General features: G+C 48.7%; 1 protein-coding gene across 2 annotated transcripts in view; it reads right to left on the bottom strand.

The window, feature by feature from the left end:
* Positions 1 to 569: 569 nt before the first annotated feature.
* LOC124002543 (sodium- and chloride-dependent taurine transporter-like) overlaps positions 570 to 18,120 on the bottom strand; it is a 30,631-nt gene continuing 13,080 nt past the window's right edge. Inside the window, exons 2-8 of one of the 2 annotated variants that reach the window (XM_046310012.1) lie at positions 13,949 to 14,178; positions 13,291 to 13,425; positions 9,243 to 9,477; positions 3,769 to 3,901; positions 2,783 to 2,917; positions 1,048 to 1,151; positions 570 to 866 (exon numbers count right to left, since the gene is read on the bottom strand). In XM_046310012.1, the coding sequence (XP_046165968.1) occupies positions 716 to 866; positions 1,048 to 1,151; positions 2,783 to 2,917; positions 3,769 to 3,901; positions 9,243 to 9,477; positions 13,291 to 13,425; positions 13,949 to 14,177 (1,122 nt within the window). In that variant the 5' untranslated portion in view covers position 14,178 and the 3' untranslated portion in view covers positions 570 to 715. Of the gene's footprint in view, positions 867 to 1,047; positions 1,152 to 2,782; positions 2,918 to 3,768; positions 3,902 to 9,238; positions 9,478 to 13,290; positions 13,426 to 13,948; positions 14,179 to 18,120 lie in introns of those variants that run through there. The other variant, XM_046310013.1, reaches the window with a different exon arrangement.

Genomic DNA, 18,120 nt, shown 5'->3' with positions numbered 1-18,120 from the left:
GCTGGAGCAGGCTGGAACTGGACACTTAAATCTACTGGTAATGGTGAGAAGAAAATGTTCTGATGGATCTCTCAAGCATGGCATGACTCTTCGCTCCCTAGCGTTCTGGATAAGATCCAATTTAACAGTAAAACTATTTGTCCCCCCCCCCCACACCAGCATTTCACTTGATTTGCTTGAAGAAACGAACCAGATCAAACTCTGTGAAGTCCACGTCATACAGAATCACTGCACATTTTTTATCACAGTAAGCTAATTTTTTTTTTATACTGTAACTTGCTATTTTATTTCTGTCAACGAGTGTTCAATTGCCGAAACTTCCATATTTCGATGCCGTCTTTAACAAGAAATAAATTAATTAATCCACTTCTTTTATTACATTTAACTTTATCTAGTGTCTTTTTAAGATGTATTATTTCTGTTGGATAGAACCGGCAACTGTTGTTTGTTTATCTGTTGTTTGTTTATTTGCTGTTTGTTTATTTGTTGTTTGTTTATTTGTTGTTTGTTTATTTGTTGTTTGTTTATTTGTTGTTTGTTTATTTGTTGTTTGTTTATTTGTTGTTTGTTTATTTGTTGTTTGTTTATTTGTTGTTTGTTTATTTGTTGTTTGTTTATTTGTTGTTTGTTTATTTGTTGTTTGTTTATTTGTTGTTTGTTTATTTGCTGTTTGTTTATTTGCTGTTTGTTTATTTTTAAGTAGCAGCGCCCACCATCACTGCCACTTTGACCACGTCGTACCTGACTCTGCCACATCGGCAATGTCCACCCCTTGCTCTTGTGCCATGAAGCCCAGGACGGAAAATATTGCGAAGCCAGACACAAAACTGGTACCGCTGTTCAGGCCTCCCAGCAGCAAACAGTCCCTATATCACACATATGTCATGGAGGTTGTTAATGAACACAAAAGGAACCTAGATCCCCCCCCCCCCACCACCACCCCACTTTATTTTGTCTTGTTTTGTTACCCATTTTTCTTTTACCCACTGGATTAGGACCCACAACCAATCACCTCCCCCCCCCCCCACCCCCGGCGTGGGCGCTCACCTATAGCAGTTGTATTTGTACTTGTTGTAGCTCCCCAGTGACGTCATAGCTCCCAGACAGATGGCGTAGGAGAAGAAGATCTGAGTGCCAGCGTCGATCCAAACCTGGAGGTAGAAGGAGGGGAGAAGTAAGACACGAAGGCTGAGGCGCAACTATTTGGGCTATTATTATTATGGTAGTATTTTTGGGGGGGGTGGTATTTTGACATATTTTCTCCACACATGTTTGCTTATCCCAGGAGAATCACCTTTGCCAATGAACTAAAAATGAACATTTGCTTTACAGCCAACTACACCACAATTACATTATCTTACTGTAATGTCAATAATGTCCTTTATCTCCTTTTCTATTCATTATGGGCATTATTATTTTTTAAAGCTAACGTCCAATATTAAACTCAAAGTATTTGAAAATTCTAGATTTAGGCCAGGATTTAGTGTGGTTTGTTTGAATCCCAGCCAGGGCAGGACAGGACAGGGCAGGGCAGGGCAGGGCAGGGCAGGGCAGGGCAGGGCAGGGCAGGGCAGGACAGGGAGGGGCAAGGCAGGGCAGGGCAGGGCAGGGAGGGGAGGGGCAAGGCAGGGCAGGGCAGGGAGGGGCAAGGCAGGACAGGGAGGGGCAAGGCAGGGCAGGGAGGGGCAGGGCAGGGCAGGGCAGGGAAGGGCAGGACAGTGCAGGGAGGTGCAGGGAGGGGCAGGGAGGGGCAGGGAGGGGCAGGGAGGGGCAGGGCAGGACAGGGAGGGGCAGGGCAGGACAGGACAGGGAGGGGCAGGGCAGGGAAGGGCAGGACAGGGCAGGACAGTGCAGGGAGGGGCAGGGAGGGGCAGGGCAGGACAGTGCAGGGAGGGGCAGGGCAGGGCAGGGAAGGGGCAGGACAGTGCAGTGCAGGGAGGGGCAGGGAGGGGCAGGGCAGGACAGTGCAGGGAGGGGCAGGGAGGGGCAGGACAGTGCAGGGAGGGGCAGGGAGTGGCAGGGCAGGACAGTGCAGGGAGGGGCAGGGAGGGGCAGGGAGGGGCAGGGAGGGGAAAGGGCAGGACAGGGAGGGGCAGGGCAGGACAGTGCAGGGAGGGGCAGGGCAGGGCAGGGAAGGGCAGGACAGTGCAGGGAGGTGCAGGGAGGGGCAGGGAGGGGCAGGGAGGAGCAGGGCAGGACAGGGAGGGGCAGGGCAGGACAGGACAGTGAGGGGCAGGGGAGGACAGGGAGGGGCAGGGCAGGGAAGGGCAGGACAGGGCAGGACAGTGCAGGGAGGGGCAGGGAGGGGCAGGGCAGGACAGTGCAGGGAGGGGCAAGGCAGGGCAGGGAAGGGCAGGACAGTGCAGGGAGGGGCAGGGCAGGGAAGGGCAGGACAGTGCAGGGAGGGGCAGGGCAGGGCAGGGAAGGGCAGGACAGTGCAGGGAGGGGCAGGGCAGGGAAGGGCAGGACAGTGCAGGGAGGGACAGGGCAGGACAGGGAGGGGCAGGGCAGGGCAGTGCAGGGAGGGGCAGGGCAGGGAAGGGCAGGACAGTGCAGGGAGGGACAGGGCAGGACAGGGAGGGGCAGGGCAGGACAGTGCAGGGAGGGGCAGGGCAGGGAAGGGCAGGACAGTGCAGGGAGGGGCAGGGAGGGGCAGGGAGGGGCAGGGCAGGACAGGGAGGGGCAGGGCAGGGCAGGGCAGGGCAGGGCAGGGCAGGGCAGGGCAGGGCAGGGCAGGGCAGGGCAGGGCAGGGCAGGGCAGGGCAAGGCTAGGTGGTTCTACCTCGGGGTCTTTGAGACGTTGCAGGTCTGGGTACAGGTAGAACTTGATTCCTTCAGATGCTCCTGGCAAAGTGACGCCGCGGATCAACAGAATGATCAGCATGACGAAGGGGAAGGTAGCGGTGACGTAAACTACCTGCAGGAAAACAAGAGGACAAAACACGAGACGATGTATCAGTAGATTTACACATCGATAGTGTAGATCTCACAAACAATGTCATTATTTTGTTAAAAACACTTCAAATCTTATGTGCTATGACATTGAGACAGTCTAAGTTGACTGTCAGAATCAGGCTGTCACAGGCCCATCTTCTATCACGATCCAATCCTTTCTGTTATACTCTCGCCTCTTGTTTTGTGAAGGCTGACTACGCTTCCCTTTTCATGAACCAAAGACAGCAGATACCGGATAACTTACAGCTTAGAGGGACAAGGAAACATAAATCAGCCTAAACCAATGAATAAATGAGAGTGGGGCAATAAGACAAGGTGTCTGGGATCGATCCAGCTTCCTAGAAGTCCCCGCGGGTGTTGCTGTGACTGGTCTGGCTCTTGTCTACACTCATTATACTGAGATGTAAATGCACTGTGGGAAACTGCTCTTGGTTTATAGTGACAGCCTGTACTATAGTAGTAGACTGTACGATGTGATGTATGTCCTTAAGATGTATGATAAACCAGGAAGCGTCAGAGCCCAGAGATAGAGAGACAAACAAGAGGAATAACAGAGTAACTATCACCACCAAACCCTGACGCTTAAACTTAGCCTAATCCTAAACTTAACCCAAGCAAGAAAGTTAGTTCTTGATAGTTTGAGCATCTATAGACCCTATATAGAGGAGTAAAGATAGCCTCTGTGCTATCACTTCTGCTTAGTTTGCTCATTGTGGTCTATGCCGGGTATCTGTAAAGCACTTTAGTGACAACTGCTGACGTGTAAAGGGCTTTATAAAACCGGAAATGGACAGAAACGGCATCCCAGCTCACCTTTCCGGTGGATTTGACTCCCTTCCAGATGCAGAAGAAGCAGATAACCCAGACCCCCAACAGACAGAGGGCCAGGTCCCACTTGACCTCCCCGATCTCATCAATGCCACTGGAGATGCTGAGGACATTACGTCTGTGGAGAGACGAGAGGACACACAGAGTCAGACTTGTTCGATGTTAGATTAGTAGGACACGCACAGTCAGACTTGTTCGATGTTAGATTAGTAGGACACACACAGAGTCAGACTTGTTCGGTGTTATATTAGTAGGACACACAGAGTCAGACTTGTTCGGTGTTATATTAGTAGGACACACAGAGCTATAACTACGTCCCAATTGATTTTCGTGGCCAGTTATAACACAAGGGCCCAGAATTTTACCAAGTCAGCTATAACAAGAGACAATAATTTTACCAAGTCAGCAAAAACAAGGGCCCAGAATTTTACCAAGTCAGCTATAACAAGGGCCCAGAATTTTACCAAATCAGCAAAAACAAGGGCCCAGAATTTTACCAAGTCAGCTATAACAAGGGCCCAGAATTTTACCACGTCAGCTATAACAAGGGCCCAGAATTTTACCAAGTCAGCTATAACAAGGGCCCAGAATTTAAAACAAGTCAGCTATGAGAAGGGCCCAGAATTTTACCAAGTCAACTATAACAAGGGCCCAGAATTTTACCAAGCCAGCTATAACAAGGGCCCAGAATTTTAACAAGTCAGCTATAACAAGGGCACAGAATTTTACCAAGTCAGCTATGAGAAGAACCTGCTTTTTATAAAGCCTGTACTACACAGCAGTCCTCAGATAAAGGTCACTTCCCTAGAATCCTTCACAAAAGATACAACGTGTGTGGATGTTTCAGAGAAGCCGAATGAAAACACCACAGAGACATGACAGAGTAGACGGCTGGCTGGCGTCTATCTAAATATCAGTTTACAGCTTGTCCTTCAGCTCCAGCCAGCCAGTCTCATCTCTACTCTTCTCAGTTAAGAGTGGTTTACCTGTTCCTGGCCCTGTGTTTGTGTTTGTCTAAGCGCTACCAGATAAACATGACTGTTGGGAAAGGAAAGGAGAAGCAGGGGAAAGGAAGGGAGAAACAGCAGAAAGAGGAGAGGTGGGGAAGCAGAGGAGAGGTGGGGAAGCAGAGGAGAGGTGGGGAAGCAGAGGAGAGCTGGGGAAGCAGAGGAGAGGTGGGGAAGCAGAGGAGAGGTGGGGAAGCAGAGGAGAGGTGGGGAAGCAGAGGAGAGGTGGGGAAGCAGAGGAGAGGTGGGGAAGCAGAGGAGAGGTGGGGAAGTAGAGGAGAGGTAGGGAAGCAGAGGAGAGGTGGGGAAGTAGAGGAGAGGTGGGGAAGTAGAGGAGAGGTGTAGAAGTAGAGGAGAGGTGGGGAAGTAGAGGAGAGGTGTAGAAGTAGAGGAGAGGTGGGGAAGCAGAGGAGAGGTGGGGAAGTAGAGGAGAGGTGGGGAAGGGGGAAGCAGAGGAGAGGTGGGGAAGTAGAGGAGAGGTGGGGAAGTAGAGGAGAGGTGTAGAAGTAGAGGAGAGGTGGGGAAGTAAAGGAGAGGTGGGGAAGCAGAGGAGAGGTGGGGAAGTAGAGGAGAGGTGGGGAAGCAGAGGAGAGGTGGGGAAGCAGAGAAGAGGTGGGGAAGTAGAGGAGAGGTGGGGAAGCAGAGGAGAGGTGGGGAAGCAGAGGAGAGGTGGGGAAGCAGAGGAGAGGTGGGGAAGCAGAGAAGAGGTGGGGAAGCAGAGGAGAGGTGGGGAAGCAGAGGAGAGGTGGGGAAGTAGAGGAGAGGTGGGGAAGTAGAGGAGAGGTGTAGAAGTAGAGGAGAAGTGGGGAAGCAGAGGAGAGGTGGGGAAGTAGAGGAGAGGTGGGGAAGTAGAGGAGAGGTGTAGAAGTACATTTACATTTTACATTTAAGTCATTTAGCAGACGCTCTTATCCAGAGCGACTTACAAATTGGTGCATTCACCTTATGACATCCAGTGGAACAGCCACTTTACAATAGTGCATCTACATATTTTAAGGGGGGTGAGAAGGATTACTTTATCCTATCCTAGGTATTCCTTAAAGAGGTGGGGTTTCAGGTGTCTCCGGAAGGTGGTGATTGACTCCGCTGTCCTGGCGTCGTGAGGGAGTTTGTTCCACCATTGGGGAGCCAGAGCAGCGAACAGTTTTGACTGGGCTGAGCGGGAACTGTACTTCCTCAGTGGTAGGGAGGCGAGCAGGCCAGAGGTGGATGAACGCAGTGCCCTTATTTGGGTGTAGGGCCTGATCAGAGCCTGGAGGTACTGAGGTGCCGTTCCCCTCACAGCTCCGTAGGCAAGCACCATGGTCTTGTAGCGGATGCGAGCTTCAACTGGAAGCCAGTGGAGAGAGCGGAGGAGCGGGGTGACGTGAGAGAACTTGGGAAGGTTGAACACCAGACGGGCTGCGGCGTTCTGGATGAGTTGTAGGGGTTTAATGGCACAGGCAGGGAGCCCAGCCAACAGCGAGTTGCAGTAATCCAGACGGGAGATGACAAGTGCCTGGATTAGGACCTGTGCCGCTTCCTGTGTGAGGCAGGGTCGTACTCTGCGGATGTTGTAGAGCATGAACCTACAGGAACGGGCCACCGCCTTGATGTTAGTTGAGAACGACAGGGTGTTGTCCAGGATCACGCCAAGGTTCTTAGCGCTCTGGGAGGAGGACACAATGGAGTTGTCAACCGTGATGGCGAGATCATGGAACGGGCAATCCTTCCCCGGGAGGAAGAGCAGCTCCGTCTTGCCGAAGTTCAGCTTGAGGTGGTGATCCGTCATCCACACTGATATGCCTGCCAGACATGCAGAGATGCGATTCGCCACCTGGTCATCAGAAGGGGGAAAGTAGAGGAGAGGTGGGGAAGCAGAGGAGAGGTGGGGAAGTAGAGGAGAGGTGGGGAAGCAGAGGAGAGGTGGGGAAGTAGAGGAGAGGTGGGGAAGCAGAGGAGAGGTGGGGAAGTAGAGGAGAGGTGTAGAAGTAGAGGAGAGGTGGGGAAGCAGAGGAGAGGTGGGGAAGCAGAGGAGAGTTGGGGAAGCAGAGGAGAGATGTAGAAGTAGAGGAGAGGTGTAGAAGTAGAGGAGAGGTGTAGAAGGTGGAAGCAGGGGAGAGGTGTAGAAGTAGAGGAGAGGAGAGGTGGGGAAGCAGAGGAGAGGTGGGGAAGCAGAGGAGAGGTGTAGAAGTAGAGGAGAGGTGTAGAAGTAGAGGAGAGGTGTAGAAGGTGGAAGCAGGGGAGAGGTGTAGAAGTAGAGGAGAGGTGGGGAAGCAAAGGAGAGGTGGGGAAGCAGAGGAGAGGTGGGGAAGGGGGAAGCAGAGGAGAGGTGGGGAAGGGGGAAGCAGAGGAGTGGTGGGGAAGCAGAGGAGTGATGTCGAAGGGGGAAGCAGAGGAGTGGTGGGGAAGCAGAGGAGTGGTGGGGAAGGGGGAAGCAGAGGAGTGGTGGGGAAGCAGAGGAGTGGTGGGGAAGGGGGAAGCAGAGGAGTGGTGGGGAAGGGGAAGCAGAGGAGAGGTGGGGAAGGGGGAAGCAGAGGAGAGGTGGGGAAGGGGGAAGCAGAGGAGAGGTGGGGAAGGGGGAAGCAGAGGAGAGGTGGGGAAGGGGGAAGCAGAGGAGTGGTGGGGAAGTAGAGGAGTGGTGGGGAAGGGGGAAGCAGAGGAGTGGTGGGGAAGGGGGAAGCAGAGGAGAGGTGGGGAAGGGGGAAGCAGAGGAGAGGTGGGGAAGGGGGAAGCAGAGGAGAGGTGGGGAAGGGGGAAGCAGAGGAGAGGTGGGGAAGGGGGAAGCAGAGGAGTGGTGGGGAAGGGGGAAGCAGAGGAGAGGTGGGGAAGGGGGAAGCAGAGGAGAGGTGGGGAAGGGGGAAGCAGAGGAGTGGTGGGGAAGCAGAGGAGTGGTGGGGAAGCAGAGGAGTGGTGGGGAAGGGGGAAGCAGAGGAGTGGTGGGGAAGCAGAGGAGTGGTGGGGAAGCAGAGGAGTGGTGGGGAAGGGGGAATCATAGGAGAGGTGGGGAAGGGGGAAGCAGAGGAGTGGTGGCGAAGGGGGAAGCAGAGGAGAGGTGGGGAAGGGGGAAGCAGAGGAGTGGTGGGGAAGTAGAGGAGTGGTGGGGAAGGGGGAAGCAGAGGAGAGGTGGGGAAGGGGGAAGCAGAGGAGAGGTGGGGAAGGGGGAAGCAGAGGAGTGGTGGGGAAGGGGGAAGCAGAGGAGTGGTGGGGAAGCAGAGGAGTGATGAGGAAGGGGGAAGCAGAGGAGTGGTGGGGAAGTAGAGGAGTGATGAGGAAGGGGAAGCAGAGGAGAGGTGGGGAAGTAGAGGAGTGATGAGGAAGGGGGAAGCAGAGGAGTGGTGGGGAAGTAGAGGAGTGGTGGGGAAGGGGGAAGCAGAGGAGTGGTGGGGAAGGGGGAAGCAGAGGAGTGGTGGGGAAGCAGGGGAGTGGTGGGGAAGGGGGAAGCAGAGGAGTGGTGGGGAAGCAGAGGAGTGGTGGGGAAGCAGAGGAGTGTGTGGGGAAGCAGAGGAGTGGTGGGGAAGGAGGAAGCAGAGGAGTGGTGGGGAAGCAGGGGAGTGGTGGGGAAGGGGGAAGCAGAGGAGTGGTGGGGAAGCAGAGGAGTGGTGGGGAAGGGGGAAGCAGAGGAGAGGTGGGGAAGGGGGAAGCAGAGGAGAGGTGGGGAAGGGGGAAGCAGAGGAGAGGTGGGGAAGGGGGAAGCAGAGGAGTGGTGGGGAAGGGGGAAGCAGAGGAGAGGTGGGGAAGGGGGAAGCAGGAAAGGAAAGGAACTAAAGGAAAGGAACTAAAGGAACTAAAAGGAAAGGAACTAAAGGAAAGGAACTAAAGGAAAGGAACTAAAGGAACTAAAAGGAAAGGAACTAAAGGAAAGGAACTAAAGGAACTAAAAGGAAAGGAACTAAAGGAAAGGAACTAAAGGAAAGGAACTATAAGGAAAGGAACTAAAGGAAAGGAACTAAAGGAACTAAAAGGAAAGGAACTAAAGGAAAGGAACTAAAGGAAAGGAACTAAAGGAACTAAAAGGAAAGGAACTAAAGGAAAGGAACTAAAGGAAAGGAAGTAAAGGAAAGGAACTAAAGGAAAGGAACTAAAGGAACTAAAAGGAAAGGAACTAAAGGAAAGGAACTAAAGGAAAGGAACTGAAAGGAAAGGAACTAAAGGAAAGGAACTAAAGGAAAGGAACTAAAGGAAAGGAACTAAAGGAAAGGAACTAAAGGAACTGAAGGAAATTAACTAAAGGAACTAAAGGAACTAAAAGGAAAGGAACTAAAGGAACTAAAAGGAACTAAAGGAAAGGAACTAAAGGAACTGAAGGAAATTAACTAAAGTAACTAAAGGAACTAAAAGGAATGATTCAATTAGCTAAATCAAGTATATTCCAGCACTGTACTCACTCCCAGAACTCAGTGAAACTATCCTGTATAGATAAAAATACCTTTAAATACCTTTAAATACATTTAAAAAGTTAACTGTACTCACTCCCAGAACTCGGTGACGGGCGAGGTGAAGTTGGTGATGTTAGCGGCCAGCATCAGGGTCTTGTTCTTACGGACGGTGTCCTCCACACAGCGGTCTGTGTTCCAGGAGTTCTTACACTTGGCCCAGGGCAGCTCCGGCTGGAAGCACTGGAACAGGTAGTACAAACCCCAGGCCAGGATCACTATGTAGTAGATGTTCAGGAGGGACACGATCACAATAGAAGCGTAGCCGATACCTAGGGGGGGGGGGGGGGGGGGGGTGGAAAGGTCATATGAATATTAATCTTGCTCGACATCAGAAAACATGACATATTCAGAGGCTTGCGTCTGGATCAGAGAGATTATAGTACACTGTACAAAAACACTTAGGAAGGGAGATTTGATATTAAGAAACCCAATGTAGCTAAATGTTGCAATGAACTCATGTGTGTGTTTTGAATGCTGTTGTAGTCATTTAGAATTAGGATGTGAAAATCTCCTCTTCTCCCTCCCCCCTCCACTCCTCATCCTCTCCTCTCATCCACCTCCTCCCTCGTTTCCGCCATTCTCTCCCTTCCTCTCACAGATCACATGTTAACACCCCTGTTGAAAACAAACAGCAATGATAACGTCCCCCCCCCCACCCACCCCCCCACAGTCACTCAACGTCACTACCCTGAATAAAAATCTCCCTCCATTCCTCCATCCTCTCCCCTCCCTCCACTCGTCCCACTGTCAACCTCTTGTCACTTCCCCTTAATGAAAATGAAACTGGGGCGCCCCCCACCAATCCATTCAGGCAGGCAGATGCCAGGGCTGAAAAGTGACAGCTTGTTTTGCTGACGTCTCAATGTATTATACAAGTAGAGAGGGTCAGAGTGAGGCTTGGCCTGGTTTTTGCTGGAGGTGAGTGCCTGTCTGTGTCCCAAACAGCACCCTATACAGTGCAATACTTTTGGCCCATACTGCACTATGTAGGGGACAGCTGGATGCCGTTTGAGATGGAGCCTATGTATACAGGTAGAGCTTGTCAGCCTGATACATACAGTGTACTAGCATTGTCTGTCTGTCTGTCTGTCTGTCTGTCTGTCTGTCTGTCTGTCTGTCTGTCTGTCTGTCTGTCTGTCTGTCTGTCTGTCTGTCTGTCTGTCTGTCTGTCTGTCTGTCTGTCTGTCTGTCTGTCTGTCTGCCTGCCTGCCTGCCTGCCTGCCTGCCTGCCTGCCTGCCTGCCTGCCTGCCTGCCTGCCTGCCTGCCTGCCTGCCTGCCTGCCTGCCTGTCTGTCTGTCTGTCTGTCCGCCTGCCTGCCTGTCTGCCTGTCTGTCTGTCTGTTTGTCTCCTTCTTGGGCCAGAACTCATTGCTAGGCATCCCTCTCATGTTTTCCTGTGCTGCTGCCATAGCAACCTATAATTCAGCACACTCTGTTCACAGCATGGCTGAGTCTCAAGGGCTTGTGTGTGTGTGTGTGTGTGTGTGTGTGTGTGTGTGTGTGTGTGTGTGTGTGTGTGTGTGTGTGTGTGTGTGTGTGTGTGTGTGTGTGTGTGTGTGTGTGTGTGTGTGTGTGTGTGTGTGTGTGTGTGTGTGTGTGTGTGTGTGTGTGTGTGTGTGGGGGGGTGTCTACTTTAAAGAATCTCAGATATAAAATAAATGTTGATTTGTTTAACACTTTTTTCCTCCCTACATGATTCCATGTGTGTTATTTCATAGTTTTGATGTCTTCACTATTATTCTACATGGTAGAAAATAGAAAAATAAAGAGAAACCCTTGAATGAGTAGGTGTGTCCAAACTGTTGACTGGTCCTGTACATTTAAAAACATTAACATGTAGTGTGTGTGTGTTTGCATCTATCAGTTCCACATACAGTACATGTCAGTACACACAACCAGTAGGTCACATGTCAGTACACACAACCAGTAGGTCACATGTCAGTACACACAACCAGTAGGTCACATGTCAGTACACACAACCAGTAGGTCACATGTCAGTACACACAACCAGTAGGTCACATGTCAGTACACACAACCAGTAGGACACACAACCAGTAGGTCACATGTCAGTACACACAACCAGTAGGTCACATGTCAGTACACACAACCAGTAGGTCACATGTCAGTACATACAACCAGTAGGTCACATGTCAGTCACCATAGGTCACATGTCAGATACACACAACCAGTAGGTCACATGTCAGTACACACAACCAGTAGGTCACATGTCAGTACACACAACCAGTAGGTCACATGTCAGTACACACAACCAGTAGGTCACATGTCAGTACATACAACCAGTAGGTCACATGTCAGTACACACAACCAGTAGGTCACATGTCAGTACACACAACCAGTAGGTCACATGTCAGTACACACAACCAGTAGGTCACATGTCAGTACACACAACCAGTAGGTCACATGTCAGTACACACAACCAGTAGGTCACATGTCAGTACACACAACCAGTAGGTCACATGTCAGTACACACAACCAGTAGGTCACATGTCAGATACACACAACCAGTAGGTCACATGTCAGTACACACAACCAGTAGGTCACATGTCAGTACACACAACCAGTAGGTCACATGTCAGTACACACAACCAGTAGGTCACATGTCAGTACATACAACCAGTAGGTCACATGTCAGTACACACAACCAGTAGGTCACATGTCAGTACACACAACCAGTAGGTCACATGTCAGTACCACACAACCAATTTTCCAAGCTGTTTAAAGGCACAGTCAACTTAGTGTATGTAAACCTCTGACCCACTGGAATTCTGATACAGTGAATTATAAGTGAAATAATCTAACTGTAAACAATTGTTGGGGAAATGACTTGTGTCATGCACGAAGTAGATGTCTAAACCGACTTGCCAAAACTATAGTTTGTTAACAAGAAATTTGTGGAGTGGTTGAAAAACAAGTTTTAATTAATGACTCCAACCTAAGTGTACGTAAACTTCCAACTTCAACGGTATCTAAAGCAGCCGGGGCAGATCAGTTGGCAGTGAGGAGAGGAGGAAGTCTACGGGGAACAGGATGCATCTGCAGTACAGGACACCTAGCAACCAGGCAGTATCAAAATAAGGCTAGTTGATTGGACTCCCCTGGAGTCAGTGTGGGCGAGGCAGAGCCAGTGTAATATAATGTGTGGTATCTTTCCTGGCCTGAGTATGGTTGCCCTTGTCCATCAATTATTTACTATTCCTTCGAAGGATACGCCATTTGTACATCACAACATTTGATTGCTGCTAAAGGTCATTGACCTGATTTGACCCGAGAATGTTCTGCTCTTCTACAGTAGCTTTGATTGCCAGGTCGTCATTGCAAATAAGATTCTATTTTTTTAATTGACTTACCTGTATGAATAAAAGTTGTATTCATTTGATATTTATTTAACCACGAAATACCCTTGAGTGTAGAAACCTATTTTAGGAGGGCAACCTGAAATAATAACTAAAAAATACATTTTAAAATGTACTGACCAGTAAAGATCTACTGACCTGTAAAGATGTACTCAGCAGTAAAGATGTACTCACCAGTAAAGATGTACTGACCAGTAAAGATGTACTCACCAGTAAAGATGTACTCACCAGTAAAGATCTACTGACCTGTAAAGATGTACTGACCAGTAAAGATGTACTCACCAGTAAAGATGTACTCACCAGTAAAGATCTACTGACCTGTAAAGATGTACTCACCAGTAAAGATGTACTCACCAGTAAAGATGTACTCACCAGTAAAGATCTACTGACCAGTAAAGATGTACTCACCAGTAAAGATGTACTCACCAGTAAAGATGTACTGACCAGTAAAGATGTACTCACCAGTAAAGAAGATGTACTCACCAGTAAAGATGTACTGACCAGTAAAGATGTACTAGATGTACTCACCAGTAAAGATGTACTCACCAGTAAAGATGTACTGACCAGTAAAGATGTACTCACCAGTAAAGATGTACTCACCAGTAAAGATGTACTCACCAGTAAAGATGTACTCACCAGTAAAGATGTACTGACCAGTAAAGATGTACTCACCAGTAAAGATGTACTCACCAGTAAATATGTACTCACCAGTAAAGATGGGGCAAAGTTTTTCCCAGCAGGTGATTCCACCCTCGGAGGTATATTGTCCCAGGGCCACCTCCAGGAAGAACACAGGGAGACCGCCGCCAAAGAGGAAGATAGTGTACGGGATGAGAAATGCACCTGGAGAAGGAGAAGACGAATAAAGATAACCACGGTAACCACAAATGTGTCAGATTCCAAAAGACAAAAAGTGGGACAAAACCAACGGAGAGTATGTGTGAATCGAGGGAGTAACTTTCTCAATCGGAGAATTACGGTAAGCAATTAAACGTCCGTCATGTTAGAAGGGAGTGAGATGGAGGACAGTCGTTAGTCGAGTACGTTAACCTTCGAATGGTTGTTCAATTGGAAAGGCTTTGAACTGGCAACGCCTTCAGGTTCTAGACCTAGACGGCAGCTGTAATGGGAACCATGGTTACATGCAGAGAGACTGCTACCTGATGACCTGTATCAACGCCATCTGCTGACTTTAATCCCCTCGTAGAACGCAACACTCTGCGTCTTCTGCTTGCACGGACATGTCACAGTGAAATAGGGTCATTGACCCCAAACCTCTTAGAATACAGAGTTGGAATTGGATTGGCTTCATTCCATCTCACCCTTCATGACCTAGTCAGTAGCTGTAAAGGAGACAGGAACTCACCTCCGCCATTCTTATAGCAGAGGTATGGGAAACGCCAGACGTTCCCTAAACCCACGAAGCCCCCAGCGACGGACAGGATAAAGTCCAGTTTGGAGTTCCACTTCTCCCTCTGGACGGGCTTCCCCTCTGCCTCGTCCTCGGGCCGGGTGCCAGGGCTCTTCCCCGGGGAAGGCTTCAGCGTGTCCTTGTGGAAGTCCTTCAGACACTGGAGCTTCTCTTTCTGTGCCATGCTGCAGGAAGGAGGGAGATGGAGAGGATTAGATAGAGTTCCACCCCCAACCCCACCCAGCCAACATGCCTCCACCCCAACATCCCATCCAATTCCCCCAACCCCACCCAGCCAACATGTCTCCACCCCCAACCCCACCCAGCCAACATGTCTCCACCCCCAACATCCCATCCAATTCCCCCAACCCCACCCAGCCAACATGTCTCCACCCCCAACATCCCATCCAATTCCCCCAACCCCACCCAGCCAACATGCCTCCACCCCAACATCCCATCCAATTCCCCCAACCCCACCCAGCCAACATGTCTCCACCCCCAACCCCACCCAGCCAACATGCCTCCACCCCAACATCCCATCCAATTCCCCCAACCCCACCCAGCCAACATGTCTCCACCCCCAACCCCACCCAGCCAACATGTCTCCACCCCCAACATCCAATCTCATTGCCTCAACCCCACCCAGCCAACATGCCTCCACCCCCAACATCCCATCCAATTCCACCAACCCCACCTAGCCAACATATCTCCATCCAACCACCCACACCCCCCTGCGACTAGGGTTTATTGCTTGTCATATATATATAGTGATATTTTTGTTTTGTTCATTTTTATTGTTGGACATAAAATAGAGTAAAAACACCAGCCAATCAGCTAAATGTGATTTTAATTTGTTTCATAGTGTTCCCACGCATATAATAGAGAGATATATGTGATCGTACACAAATTTAAGTACGGTTTGAAATGATTATGTTTTAGTTAAATGTTCTACCTGTTTGGGCATCTTGCGGATCAATTTTAAGTCTACAAATGATTTGTAATCATGTTCTGGACCCCTTACCATCGGACCAAGAAAATTTCAGCCCGCGGCTGAATACTAGTTGATGATCCTTGGTCTACATATTCATGATATTTAGTCCGAATTTGACTGGATTGCCATTTTGGCGTCATACTAAATAAGAATTTGTTCTTAATTGACCTGCCTGGTTAAATAAAAGTTAACATACAGTTGAAGTCGGAAGTTTACCTTAGCCAAATACATTTAAACTCAGTTTTTCACAATTCCTGGCATTTAATCCTCGTAAAAATTCCTTGTCTTGTGAAATGTCAGAATAATAGCAGAGATAATTATTTATTTATGTTTTTATTTCCTTCATCACATTCCCAGTAGGTAAGAAGTCTACATACACTCAATGCCTTTAAATTTTGTTGGTAGCCTTCCACAAGCTTCCTACAATAAGTTGGGGGAATTTTGGCCCATTCCTCCTGACAGAGCTGGTGTAACTGAGTCAGGTTTGTAGGCCCCCTTGCTCGTACACGCTTTTTCAGTTCTGACTCCAAATTTTATGGGATTGAGGTCAGGGATTTTTGATGGCCAATCCAATACCTTGACTTTGTTGTCATTAAGCCATTTTGCCACAACTTTGGAAGTATGCTTGGGGTCATTGTCCATTTGGAAGACCCATTTGTGAAAAAGCTTTAACTTCCTGACTGATATGTTGAGATGTTGCTTCAATATATCCACAGAATTTTCCGTCCTCATGATGCCATCTATTTTGTGAAGTACAACAGTCCCTCCTGCAGCAAAGATCACCCACAACATGATGCTGCCACCCCCGTGCTTCATGGTTGGGATGGTGTTCTTCGGTGTGCAAGCCTCCCTCTTTTCCTCCAAACATAACAATGGTCATTATGGCCAAACAGTTCTATTTTTGTTTCATCAGACCAGAGGACATTTCTCCAAAAAGTACAATCTTTGTCCCCATGTGCAGTTGCAAACCGTAGTCTGGCATTTTTATGGCAGTTTTGGAGCAGTGGCTTCTTCCTTGCTGAGCGACCTTTCAGGTTTGGTCGATAAAGGACTCGTGTTACTGTGGATATAGATACTAGTTTCCTCCAGCATCTTCACAAGGTCCTTTGCTGTTGTTCTGGGATGGATTTGCACTTTTCGCACCAAAGTACGTTCATCTCTAGGAGACAGAACGCGTCTCCTTCCTGAGCAGTATGGCAGCTGCGTGGTCCCATGGTGTTTATACTTGCGTACTATCGTCTGTACAGATGAACGTGGTACCTTCAGGCGTTTGGAAATTGCTTCCAAGGATGAACCAGACTTGTGGAGGTCTACAATTTTCCTGAGGTCTTGGCTGATTTCTTTTGATTTTCCCATGAGGTCAAGCAAAGAGGCACAGAGTTTGAAAGTAGGCCTTGAAATACATCCACAAGTACACATCCAATTGACTCAAATGATGTCAATTAGCCAATCAGAAGCTTCTAAAGCCATGACATAATTTTCTTTGAATTTTCCAAGCTGGAATTTTCCAAGCTGTTTAAAGGCAAAGTCAACTTAGTGTATGTAAACCTCTGACCCGCTGGAATTGTGATACAGTGAATTATAAGTGAAATAATCTGTAAACAATTGTTGGAAAAATGAGTTGTGTCATGCACAAAGTAGATGTCCTAACCAACTTGCCAAAACTATAGTTTGTTAACAAGAAATGTGTGGAGTGGTTGAAAAACAAGTTTTAATGAATCCAACCTAAGTCCATGTAAACTTCTGACTTCAACTGTAGATATAAATTGTTCTGTCACTCTACCGACAACAGACCAAGTCAAAAGCAAACTTTATACACATCACACATACTACTGTGGACATTTAGGAGACGAAAGTTACGGTTGGCTGGCGAATGACAGAGGTGAGAAGCCTAGATCTAGAACTTGATGCCCTCAGCCACGGTCTCTAAAACAGTTTCCATTTGTCAATGTCTTTACTCTCTATGTTCCACCCGTCTCCAAGAGAACTACCGTATGTTGAAATGTAAACAGACATTGTCATGAATCCGCTGAAATCACCTAGACTAAGAATATTTCAAAGACAGACCAAGGCAAATGTACAAATACTGATTCTGAATGTTGATGTTTGTACTGTTGCACTGACTGCCTTTAGATGTTATGCATTAGATGTTATCCTTTTGTACTTGTCACAGGTAAGCATGCCTGACAGTACAGTACAGTAGGTTCAAGACCTCTATACACACCATACTCAAACACATTACTCACTTCCTCCATCAGGCACTTTCTCTACACCCTGAGGACACTTTCTCCCGTTCAGTCTCACACTGTCTTACTCTCTCTGTCACTTTCTCTCTCTCCCTTTCAGTCTCACACTGTCTTACTCTCTCTGTCACTTTCTCCCTCTCCCTTTCAGTCTCTCACACTGTCTTACTCTCTCTGTCACTTTCTCCCTCTCCCTTTCAGTCTCACACTGTCTTACTCTCTCTGTCACTTTCTCCCTCTCCCTTTCAGTCTCACACTGTCTTACTCTCTCTGTCACTTTCTCTCTCTCCCTTTCAGTCTCACACTGTCTTACTCTCTCTGTCACTTTCTCCCTCTCCCTTTCAGTCTCTCACACTGTCTTACTCTCTCTGTCACTTTCTCCCTCTCCCTTTCAGTCTCACACTGTCCTACTCTCTCTGTCACTTTCTCTTTCTCAGTCTCTCTCGCACTCTCCCGTCTCAATTAAATTAAATATCAATTTAAGGGATTTATTGGCATGGGAAACATATGTAACATCACCAAAGCAAGTGAAGTAGATAATGAACAATATTGAAATAAACAATAACAATTAACAGTAAACATTACACTCACGTCTCTCTCTGTCATTTCTCTCTCTCTCTCTCTCTCTCTCTCTCTCTCTCTCTCTCTCTCTCTCTCTCTCTCTCTCTCTCTCTCTCTCTCTGTGTCGTTTCTCTCTCTGTCTCTCTCTCTCTCTGTCTCTCTCTCTGTCTCTCTCTCTCTCTCTCTGCGTCTCTCTCTGCATTTCTCTCAGCGTCTCTCTCTGCGTCACTTTCTACCTCTCAATTCAACTCAATTCAATTCAAGGGCTTTATTGGCATGGGAAACATGTTTCTCTCTCTCTGTTGTTTCTCTCTCTCTCTGTAATTTATCTC

The sequence above is a fragment of the Oncorhynchus gorbuscha genome, linkage group LG18 (genome assembly GCF_021184085.1).
Source record: "Oncorhynchus gorbuscha isolate QuinsamMale2020 ecotype Even-year linkage group LG18, OgorEven_v1.0, whole genome shotgun sequence".
Classification (NCBI taxonomy): Eukaryota; Metazoa; Chordata; class Actinopteri; order Salmoniformes; family Salmonidae; genus Oncorhynchus; species Oncorhynchus gorbuscha.
This window is presented reverse-complemented; position numbering and strand designations above follow the sequence as displayed.